The 18,389-nt window shown below is 35.1% G+C and overlaps 1 protein-coding gene across 1 annotated transcript in view; it reads right to left on the bottom strand.

Moving 5' to 3' along the window:
• Nucleotides 1–18,389, bottom strand: part of AQR (aquarius intron-binding spliceosomal factor) — a 104,315-nt gene that overhangs the window by 50,873 nt on the left and 35,053 nt on the right. Inside the window, exons 12-18 of the mRNA XM_015066413.3 lie at nt 17,663–17,779; nt 16,226–16,339; nt 14,402–14,505; nt 8,992–9,094; nt 6,379–6,499; nt 3,314–3,455; nt 78–256 (exon numbers count right to left, since the gene is read on the bottom strand). Coding sequence (XP_014921899.1) covers nt 78–256; nt 3,314–3,455; nt 6,379–6,499; nt 8,992–9,094; nt 14,402–14,505; nt 16,226–16,339; nt 17,663–17,779 — 880 coding nt within the window. The remainder of the gene's footprint in view (nt 1–77; nt 257–3,313; nt 3,456–6,378; nt 6,500–8,991; nt 9,095–14,401; nt 14,506–16,225; nt 16,340–17,662; nt 17,780–18,389) is intronic.

Here is an 18,389-nt window from a genome sequence, read left to right as displayed (position 1 = left end):
TTTTGTCAATTTTCTAAGTGAAAATCTATAAACTATAAAGGCAAAAGGTAGCTTTCCTTTTTGAAATAGAGAATTACCTTCCCATTCATCTTTGATATGATCTCTGACATTCAGATTGATGGTAACATCCGCACGAACTCGGGTTGGCCAGTTTTCACCTATGTTGGGCTTGGCAACCTCAACCACAGTGAAAGCGACAATAGGCTGGGCCATTCGTGCCCAGCCACCAAACACTACACCACCATACTCAGACTGCCTGAAAACCAAAGAAGTGCATGATTACTCAAACAAAAAAGGACTTTTCCCCAACTTTGGGACAAGTACAATTAGTAAGGAGGAATACATGTTTAGCTCCTAACTAAGCCCTGACATTAGTAACTCTTACTAATAAACTTAAAAACAAAAAAACAAAAAACAAAAACCAAGTCCCAATATATAAGGAATATATTCAACAGTATGAATTGGCAAACATGGTCCAGTAAAGAAAGGGACAAAGGAGGAGTAGCCTACACACACCCAGGAAAAAAAGGTAACTATATACATAAGAGAAGAGCCATGTTGTCAAAGAATAATCTATTATAATAATAGAATAACCTAGATTATAATAATAATCTAGCATAGTTAGCTTTAGTTTATATTCTTATCCTCTTCCTCTTTTCATCAAGATAGTCACAACTATTTCCATTTTATGTATAGGTATTTCTATAAGCTGTTTTAGAACAAGCTAGAATTTTAAAAATTAAAACCAAACCAACAAATGATTAATATCTATGCAAATGCTTGCTTTAGGGCGTAATAGTTAAATCATTTAAAAGATGCTGCCATGAATTAGGGGTACAAATAAGCTAGTTGTAATAATCAGAATCAGTAACATTCAAATACCCATTATTTCTTTTTAGTCTAAGTAGTGCTTTAAATTTTACATTAAGTAGTATATCTGGGAAATCTGTAAAATAAATTCTGTAGCCACACTCCCAAACTGGAAAGCACTGCCAAAAATGACATGCTTACACAGATAAAGAAAAGCTATATTCCATTAAAGTCTTTGTGTTATAAGAAAAAACCTACACATTTTGTAATATCAAAGAGTAAAACTAATTAAAAACAATGTTCTGCATCCAGTGACTTGCTTAGTACAATTTCTAAAAGGTAATAACTATCACCTCCTCCATTTTTTACAATTTTACTACAGTATTAGTTTATACACCATAAAATTCATTCACTGCAAATGCACACATTTCAATGATTTTTGGTAAATTTGCAGGGTTGTGCATCCATCACAATGTAATTTGAGAACATTTCCATCCTATGTATAAAAGATCCCTCTCATCTGACTACAGTCAATCCTGTTCCTATACCCAGGCAACCACTAATCTATTCTCCCCAACTTCTGCTTATAAAATCTACCTGCAACATGAAGCATTAAAGAGGACAGATTTCTGCCTGTATGTTGCTCAGTGGTTTTAGCAGCCTGAAAACATGATCATTAGAACCATGCACTGAGTAAAAATGCCTCTCTTCTCCACCTTCAGCACACACAAGCAGAAAGAAGTCTGGCCTCATTTTAGATCTCATCTTTTTCTTTTAATGTTTATTTATTTTGAGATGGGGTGGCGAGAAAGGGGGACAGAGGATCCAAAGCGGGCTCTATACTGACAGCAGCGAGCACAATGCAGGGCTTGAACTCACAAATGCCAAGAATCATGACCTGAGCCACAATCAAAAACTCAAACAAATGAGCCACCCAGGAGCCCCTAGATCTCATCATTTTTACGAAAATCTAGAAAAGTTTATTATCACAAGTTAAAACTCTCAAAAATGATATTTTTCCTCCTTAGCAGAAAATAATGTAAGTTAAAAAAATTTCCTTTGTTAATAGACCAGAAGAACTCTAAGTATTTTTGGTTTATTTGACATTTAAGTAAAATATAAGTGAATTCTATTTGATAATCTGCTAATTAATAAATCCCTAGTTTGCAAAATGGCCAAAATTAGGTCCAGAATCTGAGCATATACACGCAAGGTAACCATAAACTGAAAGGAAGCTTCCGATCAAACACTCCCCCTGGGGTCTAAACAATAGGCAATAATTTCAGCAAAGCTGTGGGCAGGGATGATCAGCCAGTGAGTATACAAATCTCACAGTGCTAGCCTGCCTACTGACTCAACTGATTATTAAGTCAAAAATACTTTATGTTGTGTTTTATAGTCTCACCCAGAATAACTTTTCACATAATAATTAATTAAAAAATAGAAGTGTGTATGAAATAAAATGTGGAAGTGAAAAAAATAGATCATAATCACAGTGTCCATGTAGCTCTCTGTAATTAGTAAGGAGAGAAGCCTGGAAAATACCTGCATCAGTTCATATTCAAAAAGTGTTAAGCTTTGCATACAGAATGCAGCATAATTATATGTGCACGCATGGTACGACTATAATAAAAATTCATTTTACAGAATTAATTTTACTAGTTTATGGTCACTTGTGGTATATAACTTATCCTCATCAATTTCATATTTAGAATGAAATAATAAATGAAGGACATAAAGTCATGTCTAAAACGAAAACTAACCTCCACAAATCTCCTAATGCACAGCTGCTTCCAATAACTAGAATGAAAGTCTTTTCTTAGCTAACAGAATTCCAAACATGAGCTAGCAGGCAGGGAGTTTAAGCAGAAGACTTCATCAAATAATGAGCCCTACTCACAGGCCCCCAAATAAATCCTGATTTAGTCTCTTCAAGGTAATCTATGGATGGAGGGCCAAGGAAGACTTCCCAACGTTCCATTCCATGTGATGCTCAGCAATGCTCCTCATCTCTTGCCAGGTCCCTTAGAGAGGCTAACTGAGGTACTGGTGACAGCCACAAGAGCAGCTGGGGTAGCAGAAGACCCTTTATTATAAGCTCCCAGGACTTAAACCGTCCTGCCCTAGTATAGGCCCACTGGGTCAGCCCATACCCTCCCTCTTTACCCTTTTACTCATGTTCAACCTACTCTCCTCTACACTTCTTCCCTGTCCTGAGAATGATGACCTCTCCCCCCTTATTTCCAGTCCCCCACCCCCAAGGATCCAGATACATATTTTATATTTTAGCACTTTTGATATACTCTAATCCACATTAGAGAATTTAGAGAATTTCTCAAAGAGTAAATTTACAGAAATCAGACAATTTCTCAAAGAATAAATATCATATTTTGGAGGACATCTACAAGCCAGGTATACTATTTCTAAACACACTTATGAGGTTTCTGACAGAGGTATGTCATGGTTTGCATCTCTTCATTACAAATGGAACCAATTTACTAACCATGGCTTCATTCTGCTGACACTATCCTCTATGTCCTGCCTAATTTCGTAAGTTGATTCTAAGCGGAAGAGATTAAAGTTCCTTAGAAGGTAATCATGGAGAGTCAAAAATTGCAAATTCAACTTGGGAAGAGCAAGACAACCTGAAAAAGAAAACAACATCCACATCCAAATTATTCTCTTACTCAGACAGCTGTACTATGTGTAAAGAAATGTACCACAAATTTGGTAGAGTCTAATTTAATGTTTAATATGCTGAAATACAGCATATTTGATAAGGTCCTATTTTTATTTTCACACAGAACTGAAACCAGGTTAAGAACTATCTACTAAGAACTGGAAAGGAAGAACAAATCTCATTAATACATATAACCACATATCAATAATTCATACACAAACAATCTTCTAAAAAATATTTGAAGATACTTAAAATTAATATAGTCTCAAATAGTTTAAAAATTCTTCCTTTACTAATTTTTATTTGGCAAAGCTCGAAGTAATCAATGACCATAAACTAACCCATGACAAATTTATCGCAGAACCTAATTAGTATACTACAATGCATAAATCTATCTCCAGTGGTCATTACTGTGCTCTGAATCTCGTCTTTTGGCTAGACTTTAAGGATACAGCATTGGTTGATATTCCTGGAGTTAGTTCCATTCCCACTGTACCAAAGCAATAATGAGCCTAATAGCAAAAAACATCAATAAAAAAATGGGGGGCACCTGAGTGGCTCAGTTGGTTAAGCGACCAACTTCGGCTCAGGTCATGATCTCACAGTTTGTGAGTTTGAGCCCTGCATCAGGCTCTGTGCTGACAGCTCAGAGCCTGGAGCCTGCTTTGGATTCTGTGTCTCTCCGTCTCTCTGTCTCTCTCACACTACCCCTCCTCTTCCCCTGCTCATGCTCTCTCTGTCTCAAAAATAAACATAAAAAAATTTTATTTATTTCACATCATTTATGTTCATAAATTCTGATTTATAATCTGACGCAGTATCTTTCAGGCCAGAAGCTAAGGGAAAGCATCTCTTTGAGAGCACAATTTTATTAAAAAAAAGAAAAAAAGAATTAAAATGTCACCATTCTGCAACCGTCATTGAATTAACAAATCTAGCTGTTAAGCAGCAATGGCAGCTAACATCATACCCACAAAAACAACCAGACATCATATGCCTCTGATGAAAAAATACAACACTACCAAGAATCTTGCCAGAGAGAAAACCTTAAGCCTGATGAAGCTTCTGCATTCAGGTACCAATCTGTAAGAAAAATAAAGAGCAGAGGGACATACTCGGGTGTATACTGAGTAGTCACTAAAAAAAAGCTAGACTGTGGAACAAACAACTCACGTTCTTCAAAACAAAAGGAAGGGATATGAGATACTTGTAAAGTAAAAGACATTTAAAAAATGTGCACGATTAACTATCATATGTGGATGCACAATTCGGTGATAAAACTATGAAGAAATATATAGTGATTACTATGGAAGTGAAGACATGGTTACTTTCAAGTGGAGGCAGAAGCAGTAACTAGGAAGGAGCTTATAGGAGGGCTCTGGGATGGCTAACAAGGTGGTTATTTCTCTTATGATACTTAGTTAAGCTCTGTATTTATTCTGTGTGGCCTTCTAGATCTGTGTTTATTAAAAAGGTCCAAAAAAAGGGGCCAAAGATTTTACAAGAATTTTCTTTACAATTCTTACAATATATCTATTTTTATACCTGTCCCAATGTCTTCCTCTCCCTGGGAGCTAGAAGCAGTCTGTATCATGCAGTATTAGCTTTGATCTTTGCCTATTTATTATCAGCAGATGTTGAGCCCCCAAAACACAAGGCCATCCATGGTCACGAAAGAACAATGGCATGATATAGTCAACTGTCTGAAAACAGCTTAATTACAGTGAAACCATTTGGCAACTAATATTGTTCTGAAATACTTTCTTTCTATAAAAGCTGAAAAGATTTAAATCCCTTTTCCTTTAAGTTCACAGGAATGAAAGAAGAGCAATACTTTCTATACCTGGCAAAATGTGTTTTATATGCTGACCAGTGTGATTGAGTAGCACCAAAAGGTACATGTATGACTAGGTCTATGTTTAGGAAAATATAAGCTATTTACTGCCAAACAAAATATGAAGTGGTATCTGCTTTGTAGGAACTGATCAGAAAAGAGATGGCATACATCCATGGTCATAAATGCTTTTAGCATGAACAAACTGGAAAAGTGAGAAAACAATGCACTGGCCATTGTAAGAATGAAAAAAATAAAAAATGAAGACTGCCTATTCTGAAATCTAGAAAAATTTTGGTGCACTGCATATACTAAAGTTATGGCTTTAGGACAGGACTCTGAAGTATCCATTTTAAATAAATGTACCACTGGTGAGGTCTTTAAAACAGCTAAGCTTCTCATAATGATACCATTGTTCAAAAAATTTCCTTAAAATTTTTTTGAAATATGCCTTCAAAATACGTCACAATATACTTCAGCATATACTCAATTTTGGCGAATTCTCATCCTTAAAGGATGAACAAAAGCATTTAGGAACAAATCTGCTGAAATAGGTAAACAAACCAGGGAATACTATTTTCAATCAGACTAGGGGTTTATTATTAACAAATGACAATTTTTGGTGGTCATTAACTGGCTTAACAAGGAATTCAGAAGAACTTCTAAAAAAGGCTTTGAAATAAAACACTACCAAACAAAACCTATTACAGTGACATAATGAAAGCTATACTTCCTATACTATTAGGTTCCTTACAGTATTATTATTGCTTATGGTCATATTTTATAAAAGATGACATATGTACATGACATAAAATATGTATACAGGTGCACATCTGAGGACATGCACATACACACATTAGGACATGGTTAAATTTAATAAAAATCCTTAATGCTAAGCATTCAAATACTGAATAGTTTCCAGCTTTAAAATGAACTTGAAGGTACCAGAATACTATCCTAATGTATATAACAGACAGAAGTACTTTCAGTTACCTATGATAAATTCTAAATTAAATTTCATGGCACACCTGAATCCCGTGCTTCTCTGGCTTACCTTCCCCAGAATAGTATTCAGTTGGGACAATATTTTCATCCCAAATGATTTTCTCAGTTGGATACAAAGGCATCTGGTTCAACTGCTGAATCTGAGAAATTCGACGTTCGTGACGAGATACCTAGAAACAGGTTCATGTAGAAAGTCAGAAGCATCTTTTGTTAAAATAATTTATGGAGAAATTCACCATAAAGTTTGAAATGAGAAGTTTCATCTCTTTCAGTTATGGTAGTACTTAGAGGTTTTTCTTTCCTTTTTCCAATTTCTCCATAAATCAAAGATGAAAGAGGCACCCATTACGGTGAGCTTTGTAATCAGATGGATCTGAGTTCAACTCCCAGAACCTCTCTCTATGTATGAGCTACATAAAAACTGGGCAAGATACCTCAACTTCCCTGATTTTAGCAATCTTTCAGTAATACAGATAAAATACCACCTACCTCTCAGGTTTCTTATGAAAATGAAATAGAATACTGTAAAATAGCATCAAGGTGCCTTGCACATGCCAGCACTTAGTATTCATCAATGTAAGAAAAAAATGGGAGCCCTAAGTCCTCAATTAAAGTTTTTATTCTTATACTAACTAAACAATATGGAAAATTTTGTTTATTAATAATCTGGTCTCAGCCTTCCTTGTAAAATGAGAGGTGGACTTGATGGCCTCTATGTAGATTTCCATTGTTAATATTATAGTAGTCCTCTATTTCAAACACAGAAATAAGTTTGTTCCCTAATTAATATGTTAAAATAATGATATATTTGAAAAATGTGTCATGTTCTCTTCAGTAGAGAGAGTATTATTTTAGGAAAGAAGACAGTGTGATATCATCTAACCAATATGCATATTTCAACTTCTTCATCATTATTCAGATATTAGAAGAATCCAAAGCCTGAGGAAATCATTTAGGAACAAGAGGAAATGAGAGATAATGCTGTAGCACTATAAATTTTTAAATTTTTAAAACCGTTTTCTTTTTGGCATAAATATTTCAATTTTAAAAATAAAATCTTAGCTCTAAGACTGTAAAAGGCATAAAATCAAGCCTTATGTTTAAACCTGTTTTCCATTAGAAAGATTCCTAAAGAAATCCTCATTTCTTTGTATAGTAAGGATTTATTAATAATCCCCAAACCTGACTTATGAGAAACGATTTTACATTGTCAGAAAATAGGACAAGGAATTTTTAGAAAGCACTTGGCACTCGGAAATAACGAAGAAGGCAAAGATGGTGACCCGAGACATACATTTCACACAAGTAAATATATCAATAAAAAAGTATTTTCCACACATGAATTAATTTAAAACTCCAGGAATTTCTCTCCAAATGGCACTGAAGCACCTGTCACCAGGCTTAAAACATCTGCTATAATAGTTTCTGGTAAATATTCCCAAAGTAGCATATCTTCTTCTCTACAGTAAGGAATTGTATTTTACACCCTATATTAAAAGTATTAGCTTGGAATATATGTCACAAAACTGTGTGCCCATTATGGCTCTATGTTAAAAGATGTATATATACTCTCACATAGTGTATGTTTGTAAAGTTATAAAAAACATACTAAAAACTACTCAAACTATAGCAGAGGAAGGAAGTCCTTTAGGATCTTTTCAATAGCAAACAGAAAACAAAAAATTAAAACAAGCTTTTTTTTTTTTTTACTCATGACACTAGCAAAAATTGGGATGACTCATAACACCCAATGCTGGTACAAGCTTAAGGAGATACACTCTAACACACTGTTGGTGGGAAATGCACCTTTTTGAGGATAATTTGGCTGCATCCTATCTTTTAAATAAGCACATGTTTTAATCAAATAATTTCACTTCTAGGTACCTCTCCTAAATGTCCCCACATAGGCACAAAGAGGCATGTGCCAGGATCACATCATTATTTGTACGTGAACATTGCAAACAACTTAAATATTCATAGTGTAGACGTAATTACTCATACATTTTATGAATGATTTTACTAAAGCTAAAAGTAAGGTATACTCCTTCCCCTCAAATTTTTCTGTGAGCCTTAAAACTGCACTTAAAAAAAAGAAAACCTTAAAAAAAAAACCTTACCAAAAAAAGTATTAGTTTGAGAGATAAAGTCCACTACTTTCCAAAATGACTGAAAAATTCCTTAGAATTCTTAAACCACTAAGTCAGTGATAACTTATTTTCTTTAAACATTCTTGAGTTTTCTAATGATTAAGGTATACGTCAATATTCAAGGTACTTTAAATAACTTTTAAAATACACAGATAGACAGATATGAATACATATGTATTACCTGTGTGTGTGTATGTAACTGTGACCTCTAAAAGGCAGGAATGGTTCAATTATCTATGCATTCCCCATTGCCTGAATCCAGAGCCTGACAAAGAAGCTGCTCATAAATGTCTGTATGCAATGAATTCATGCCATAAAGCAGTTGTGAGAGGTAAAGTCTTGAGAAAAGAAATCTAACAGATGAGAAAAGAAATCTGACAAAACCAAATGATGATGTAATTGTAAAATAGGTAGCAACGATCTACTTACCCTTTAGCCCTGGAAAAAAAGACATACCCAGGTCTTTAGGTATGATTCAAAATGGTAGGGAAAATTCAAAGAACATTAACATTTACCAGCAATTCTAGAAGAAATTCTTTATCAAAAGTTGTGTCTTCATTTTTAGGAAGAGTTGGTAACAAGCAGAGGTATGATGCCACCTGGTGGAGTGTATTTGAACTGCAGAATAAGGAATATTCAGATCAAGAGTATTCTATTAATTTAACCCTAGTTCATTTTGAAACACCTAATTTTACAGATGGCTTAAAACATTTTACCTAGAAAATATAATCCTACGATACAGCAGAAAATTAAAAAAAAATTACCAATGAAAGTTAATCCCCTTAATGTAGGCTCTCAAATTATCGTCTGCATACCCGTATGGTCCCTGAGACCCTTCTAGGAAGTATGCAAGAAAAATACTATTTTATATTAATACTAGGACATTATTTGTTTTTTTCCACTGTCTTTACCTACACAGTGTAAAGCAATGGTGGGTAAACTGCTGACATAGGGTAAGGTGGTGGCACCAACCAGGACTGTAAATAGCCATAGCATTCCTCACTACCCCATGCAGAGTAAAAAACATTAAGAATGCAATTAATGAAGCAGCAAAATTAATATATTAACTAAAATTAAATTAGTAATTAAAATTATTAATATAATTAAATTTGGACTCTTGACTATGCTTTTAAAAAATTCTGTGTGACAGAATGGGATGCACACATTTTGCACACAATTTTTGCTTGAAAGAACTGACAAACTATGGTTATTCAGACCTGAATAAATGGCAAAAAATTTTCAAATCTGAACAAACCAGTAACTTTAAGGAAAACAACTGATAGTATTTGTTACCAAAGATAAAATTTGAACTGCCAAGTGAAAAACTGGAATTCTAGAAAACTTGCATTCACCACCGTGAGCTGAACAGCTTTCCGTTACTTAAATACGTTTCATCAAGCTCCCCAAATTCCCTCACACACTCTATCCCAGTCCCTGGTAACCACTAATCTGTTTTTGAACTCCACGACTTTGCTTTTTCTAGAAGGTCAAATAAATGGAATCATACATTATGTAGCCTTTGACACTGGTTGCTTTCATTTAGCATAACGCAACTAAAATGAACCCAGATTGCATGTCTGTAATCGGTTCCTTTTTATTGCTGAGTAGTATTCCATCATATGGGATGTAGCACAGCACGTGTATTCACTCACCAGTTGAAGGATATGTTTTTATTTTTTTTTAATTTATTTTTTCAACGTTTATTTATTTTTGGGACAGAGAGAGACAGAGCATGAACAGGGGAGGGGCAGAGAGAGAGGGAGACACAGAATCGGAAACAGGCTCCAGGCTCTGAGCCATCAGCCCAGAGCCTGACGCGGAACTCGAACTCACGGACTGCGAGATCGTGACCTGGCTGAAGTCGGACGCTTAACTGACTGCGCCACCCAGGCGCCCCAAGGATATGTTTTTAAAAGACAACTATAACTAAAGCCACTATATATATTTCCACACAGATTTTCGTGCAAACACAAATATTCATTTCTCTTGGGTATATCTGTGAGAATACTAGATTGTACAGTAAGTACGTTTAACTTTACAGGAAACTGTCAAATTTTTGCGAACTTTGAATTCCTATCAGCTGTGTATGAGAATCCAGCTGCTCCACATCCTTGTCATAAGTCAATACACTGCATGTTTTTTTTAAACAATTCTAATAGACATGTAATGGTATCTCATTATGATTTTAATATGCATTTCTCTAATGACTAATGATACTAAGCATCTTTCTGTGGCGTTACTGAAATGCATTATCTTTGGTGAAGTATCTGTTCAAATCCTGAGCTAAATTTTTTTTTATATATATTTGAGAGAAAGAGAGTGCAAGTGGGAGAAAGAGAATCCCAAGCAGACTCCACAGCCAGCACGGAGCCTGACCAGGGCTTGATCCCACAACCCCAGGAACATGACCTGAGCTGAAAGCAAGAGTCGGACACTCAACAGACTGAGCCACCCAGGCACTCCCTGAGCTATTTTTAAATTGTTTTCTTATCACTGAGTTCTGAGACAGCCCATCATCAGGTACGTGTTTGGCCAATATTTTCTTCCACTTTGGGGTTGTATTTTCATTCTCTTAACAATGTCTTTTCAAATAGTAACAGTTTTAAATTTTTATAAAGTCCAACTTATCCATTTTTTTTCTTTATGGACTGTGCTTTGGTGTCTATGGAAATGTCTGCACAAACCATAATCACACAGATATCCTGTATGTCCTATTAGTTCCCGTTTTGATAAATAGGTCTATGACTCACTTTGAGTTAATCTGTGTACAGAATGTGAAGTATGGGTTAAATTTCATACTTTGCATAGAGATGTCCAACCATTCCACTATTGTTGAAAAGATTATCCTTTCTCCATTGAGTTGCTTTGGCATCTTAGTCAAAAATCAACTCACCATATATGTGCGGTCTATTTCTGAATTCTATTTTGTTCCGGTGATGTCTATGTCTGTCTTTTATTCAATACCACAGGGTCTTGACTACTGTAGCTTTACAAGCAATCTTGAAATTGGGTAGTGAGGATCCTCCAACTCTGTTCTGTTTCAAAATGGTTTAGGCTGTTCTCATCTCTGCCTTTCTATATTAATTTCTGAATAAGCCTGTTAATTTTAGAAAATATTCTGCTGGAATTTTGATTGGAACTGAATTATATCTATGGATCAGTTTGGGCAGAATTCATACCTTAATTGAGTCCTCTCATCCATAAGCAAGGCAAATATCGCCATTTCTAAAATTAATTCACTTTAATTGCACAGAGTTCCTTAATATGGTTTCAGATACCACACTAAAACTAACGTTTAAGAAACTACCACTTGTCAAGTTTTTATATTGTATCAAAGAAAAATATTCACAATTATTTGAAAAAGCTACTGAAATATATTTCCCTCTTGCATAAGGCCTGATTTTCTTCATTTACTTCAACCAAAACAATCTCACAATAAATGAAATACAGAAGCACATCTGCAAATTCAACTGTCTTTGATTAAGTCAGACATTAAAAAGATTGCAGAAGTGTAAAACAATGCCACTTTTCACTATATTTTTTTTAATTTGGGAGAATATATTTTTCATTAATAATATGTATGCTAACATAATAGGCTTTTAATTAGTTTTTTAAATAAATTATTTAACATTTTTCCAGTTTTAATTTCTATTATAGTAAATATAATGGCTATAATCCACATTAAAAAAAAGGTTTTTAACATCCTCTATAATTTATAAGATTGTAAAGAAGTAATACGGGCAAAAATAAATTCCCCATATGGATTATGCAGCTACGTTTAATGTAAAAAAAAAATCTATACAGGTGTTTTAAAAACATACTACTTTATAATCTTATGGGGAGGAAGGCCTTCTAACATAAAACATTTGCTACTGTTAAGAAGACTTGACATATAATTTAAAAATTGTAAACACTGTAATAACAAAATATACCAACACAAAATCTAAAGTGAGAAACTGAGAGAAAATAATTACAACACAAACTAGACAAAATATTAGTATGCAAAATAAAGGTTCTTAAAGAAATCAATATGACAAGCAATGAAATACAAAATAGCAAAAGATAACAAGAAGGTTACATACAAAATGCAAATGGCCAAGAAAAATAGAAAGATGCTCAATTTCCCCAACATAATCACAAAATGCAAAGTAAAACACTGAGGGTTCTTTTATTTTTGGATTGGCGAAAATTAAAGACTAATTTACCTAGCAGGTAGGGAAACAAATAAATCCTCAAATTCTGTTGGTATAACTGGTACATACTTTTGAAGGGAATTTAGCAATATATAACAAATTTTAAATACATAACCCCTTTAAGTCAGCCATTCTGCTTCTGTGAATCAGTGCCAAAAATTTTTACATAGAAATAAAAAGGATGTTGTTCATTAGTGAGTCATTAATAATGGCCAAAAATTTAGAAATAAAAGATTTGTCAATTGGACAGTGATCACAAAATAGTATGGCAGAGTTATTCAAAGGAACTTTCTGCAGTTCATTAAGAGAATGAAATAATTCTATGTGTCATTATAAGAGTTATTATTTGGGTGCCTGAGTGGCTCGGTTGGTTAAGCGTCCGACTTTGGCTCAGGTCATGATCTCACAGTTTTTGAGTTCGAGCCCCGCATTGGGCTCTGTGCTGACAGCTCAGAGCCTGGCGCCTCCTTCAGATTCTGTGCCTCTCTCTCTGTCTGCCCTTCTCCCACTCACGCTCTGTATCTCTCTCTCAAAAATAAACATTAAAAAAAAAAAGAGTTATTAAATCTTCTTATGAAGATTCAATAATCTTCCAAGTTAATCAACTTCTAAGTTAAAGCCAAGTTTGTTTCATTTTAGAGAGCCATAATGAGCTAAACATAATTTCTCCCAAGAGTTAAGGACAATAGGGAGATAACAGAGTACAGTTAAAAGATAGGTTTGAGGGGCGCCTGGATGGCTCAGTTGGTTAAGCGTCTGACTTCGGCTCAGGTCACGATCGCTTGGTTTGTGGGTTTGAGCCCTGTGTTGGGCTCTGTGCCGACAAGCTCGGAGCCTGGAGCCTGCTTCAGATTCTGTGTCTCCCTCTCTCTCTGCCCCTCCCCTGCCCACGGTCTGTCTCTGTCTCTCAATAATAAATAAACGTTAAAAAAAAATTTTTTTTAAATAAAAAAATAAAAGTTAGGTTTGAATCCTATCTCTGCTGCTTACTTGCTATTTGACCTAGACAAATGACTTAACAATTCTGTGTCTCAGTGACCTTATACCTAAAATGGTACCTACTCCTCACAAGAATGAAAGTCTTGAGGATTATTTACATACTTAGTAGAGTGCCTACCACGTAGTACAAACGTATTACTACATTTTCAAAAATGTGTATTAGCTGAGTGCCAAAGAATATTACTAATTTCATAAATTTTAAACACACAAAAAGGTTTCTAACTCATACCTTTGATGTCACATATGAACATTTACTGATTTCTGTTGTATATTATGACTGATGGGATACCAGTTTTATGTTCTACTTTAAGAAAACTTTATGATCTAGGAAAAATGTTTAAGTTATGAAAAATATAAATTTTGGGACGCCTGGGTGGCTTAGTTGGTTAAGTGTCCAACTTCGGCTCAGGTCATGATTTCATGGCTCATGAGTTCAAGCCCCATGTCCGAATCTGTGCTTCCCTCTCTCTCTCTCTGCCCCTCCCCCGCTCATGCTCTGTCTCTCCAAAACAAAAATAAAAACCATTAAATTAATAAATATTAATTTTGCTCCGAAAATAGATGATCAATAATTATAGCGAAGTGACTTAAAGATACTAACTGCTGGAGAGAAGCATTAGTTTTAGTTGTCAACAAAGCGAGCAGTGCAACAAGTTACATTACTTAAGGTAGTGCAAAATGATTAAAAACACAAAGAAAATTAAAATTCCGTTTTCTTTCCATGTTGACTTACCTAAGTGGTCCAAAAAACTTGACCAAAGATTCCCGAGTATCTACTTCTGCCACATTTGAGAGTGCAAAATCATAGAGTTCAGGGAAATGTGCAAAGGCAGCTCTCTAGAAAACGGGAAAAACAAAAACAAAACTCAAGAACTAATGTCTGCATATTAACAATAAACTACAATTTATGTACTATATGATAAAAATATTAAAAAATATATTAATGCACTTCTGTTTCTTATATGCTTCTCATATGTGACCTCTGCCTTATTTAGCCAGAAGCATTCAATACAATGGGGGAAAACCAGAATTATTCTAGCAGGAACGCAAAAACAAAGAGTCAGTGTTCAATTTTTTATTTCTAAGTTGTATTTTGAACATACATGAAACAGCCAATAAAGCTACCTTCACTCACAGGAAGGGAGAGAAATAAAATACCTGAAGAGATAGCTTGAGGGAGAAGCCAAAAGTACAGTGTGTTTGTGCTTTGTTTTACTTAGGAACTCTGGAAAGAAAGGACTTCACAGGGTTAACACCCCCAGCCGACATGGGGTAAGCCACAAGAAAACAGAAATAGTAGCACTACAGTGACCGGGTAAGAGTGTATGTGATAACATCCCTAGTCTTTCTCAATGCCCACGTGGCACAGAGAAATCCGGAAGTTTTCATGTGCCCCACAGTGGGATGACACAAAAGCCTGCCAAGGTTACTGGTGAGCATGCCATAGGGTTACTACAGGCAATGGTGAAATGACCCTGCAACCCAAGCCTGAGAGTGAACTGTTGAAGCTAGGAAATGAATGGGAGTCAGCTCTCTGGAGGACTCCAGCATCACCAAGAGCAAGAGTGCGGCCTCGGCAGCAAGGAGATAGCCAAGCTCCTCAGGAATCATCATGCCATGCCTGTGCCAAAAGAGCAGACCACAAGCCGTGCCAGCTGTGGTTACTTCAAGGGCAGAAGCAGAAGGACAAAAACACCAATGCTCTGAGCAAAGCAAGAAAAGACATGTAAGCTGTGCAGGTCACTCTTCTTCCAAAACAATGAGGCTATCTCAATGGTTCCATATACCCAGATGCCATTTGGGGAAAGAAGAGGGAGAACAGAGAGTCCCTGAGAGATAGTGGAATTGATTATGAAAGACATTTTGAACTTAAGTTTGACTCTTTCCCCAAAAAGACGGAAACAGAAAGGACTGAATTTCTCCAAAGTGACAAATAAAAGCTTCTTTCTACCACCAGAAAGGGCAAGAGCAAGAGGAAATCAAGAACAGAAAACAAAGGTACTCTGTTGACACAACTGAGCTGTACTGGACAATTTCGGTCCCATTACGTGTGTTTATCTTTAAAATTTATAAAACGCTCACACATACTTTGTCGATACATTGGGAATACTCTTTCATAAATAAAACTGGTAAGTATATACACCAAATTGGCCCAGTAATTAATCAAACATTTCTGAGTGTCAAATATCAGTATCTTGATTCTCAAGATTGAAGACTATGAAGAAAGCCATTTTTTCCCCATGAATTCATTAGAAATAGTAATATTTTAAAAGTAATATTTAAAAAAAATTTTTAAAGTAATATTTTAAAATATTTTAAAAACTTATTTAAAAAATAATTAAAATATTTAAATAAAATATTTAAAAGTAATATTTTTAAAAAATTTAAAAATTAGCATTATTTTAAGTATTTAAAAATTTTTAAAGTAACATTTTAAAAGTTCAAGATGAAACACTATTAAATTAGTAGTTTTTTATACCTGTACTACATGAAACTACATTATTTATGAACCAACTTGATGGGAGCAGAAGCACAGGCTATACTGCATTTCAGTCACCTGGAGAGAAGTGATTCTGTCGTAGTGAATTGTAGTCATCTCATTCTCTGTCAGAGCGTTCCCAGTCTGGTCGTTAATCTCAAAACCAGTATAGAACTTAAGCATGTCCAAAAGCTGAAAGGATACATTTACATTAATAAACTGTGTGAACATAAGAACAAGAAACCGCAAACAAAAACTACTTATTATAAAGATTAAGTAAGTCTGTATACCTTCTCCGAGGTGCTGGAAAACTCTGGAATAAAAACACTGCAACAAACACTTCAGAACATATCCAAACATGTTTTATTTGTGTGAGGAAAAAGTATGTTTCTTGTGAATAAATTGTTAAGAGTCTATTTCATATACACGGTCTACTTCTACAGAGAGGAACTTAAATTGAAATCCCAGTACTGAACGGACATTAAGGATTTAATCAAAAGAAGCCAAACACTTAAATGGAAAAAAACACAGTACACCACTGCCAATTTATGGAACTACACCACTAGAGGGAACTCTTGAGGTCCTTTACTTAGGTAGGCCACTTAATACAGAATTTTCTGAATGAGGGTTTTGGAATTCATAATTGGAGATATTCTTCTCTGTGTGCTGCTACTATTAGGGAAATGCAGCAAGGTGAGGAAAGCTAAGATATTTATTCCTCTCATCAGTCTCCACAGCCATTAAGCCCTTTCTTTGGCTTAGTTCCTGCTGCTATAATGAAGGCCTGTTTTCCCCAGAGACACAGTCTACTGGCTACATTTACCCCAAATCTTCATCATTATTGATTCTAACCTATGGCAGAACAGATACTAGAATTTTAGTATGTTTTAATGCATGTGGCAAATCACTGGATAGAAATTTAGTAAGAGAATGAGAAAAAATATAGATACAAGATAAAAGAATTCTTAAAAGAATATTTAAGCACACAAGAATTATATCTCCAACTATGATCTCATTGAAAGGCAAGTATTAGGAGTTTGGTAGAAGACTTTTTCCTGAAGAGGTGATGCGAAACAGGAAATGTGAAACACTATTACTTCTTTCTACTCAAGGTAGCAAATGAAGTACACTGCCATGCTCTCAACGGTTTTGGTCACCACCATCATATGGAAAGACAGCCATGAGAGGAGGGCATAGTTCTCTTGAAATTAATGCTCATCATCTACTGTATTCCACAGTGGTTACTAACATAAAATATATGAGTATGTGGGACTGCACTGCCAAAATCCTAATTTAGTCCAATAATAAAATCACGTATGATTAATCAAAGCTCTTCATTCATTTGTTTTCTATACTAAGATTTGATTTTACTTTAAAATGACTAATTGGGAATTTACATTACTTAATTCAATATTTAGTAAAATTTCCTTTATATCACCACTGGCACTCTTGGTTGCATGGCAGAAAAAGAATCAATTTAGAAATGAAAATATGTTCAGATATATCAATGCTCACCTGGGAAAAAAGATGGCCATCCTCTTCTCTATGAACAAGATTGGAAAGGTAACAGTGAACCAAAAGGTGGGAGTCATCCAGAATGGTATTAAACCAGCGCCTTGTGGGGAGGAGGGCCTAAAAAAAATAAATACCATGGCAATAAATCTGCATGTTCTCTGCAGCTAGAGGTAAACTCTACTGATCCTTCACTCAGAAGTGTCAATCACATACAAAGTACCCTCTAGTCTCCCAAAAGACACTGTGCACAAAGCAAAGGGTCTGCTCCATGTGTAAACAGGCGCAGTGGCAACGTTTATAAATAAAATACGACATTAGAAGAAATTTCACAGATAGGAAAGCCAGTTTTCAAACAAAATCTTCTATGAAATCTCAATATATTTTGGGTATAGATTTAAAAATGGTGCTACTCTGAGAGAAAAGGGACTGGGGACCCCTATATGGAGACTTCATCCTCCATTTCCTCTTACCACATCGTCCTGTGACAGTCGGCAAGACAATGCTGAGACACTGTGATCATCAGTTTGAAAACCACTAATCTAATCAAATATCCTCATTTTATAGATGAGGTTATTGAGATCCTCAGAGGCTATAAATTAGTTACTGGCAGAACCAGAATCTGAATGAAGATCTCATGCATGGCTGCAAGTCCAATACTCTAATCCGTATGTCAAGAAACTACCTTCTTTCTCCAGATAAGAAATGAACACAAAGGATTTTCTTTCAA

The sequence above is a fragment of the Acinonyx jubatus genome, chromosome B3 (genome assembly GCF_027475565.1).
Source record: "Acinonyx jubatus isolate Ajub_Pintada_27869175 chromosome B3, VMU_Ajub_asm_v1.0, whole genome shotgun sequence".
In the NCBI taxonomy this organism is placed as follows: domain Eukaryota; kingdom Metazoa; phylum Chordata; class Mammalia; order Carnivora; family Felidae; genus Acinonyx; species Acinonyx jubatus.
Note: the sequence above shows the minus strand (reverse complement) of the source record. Positions and strands in the feature narration are given on the sequence as shown.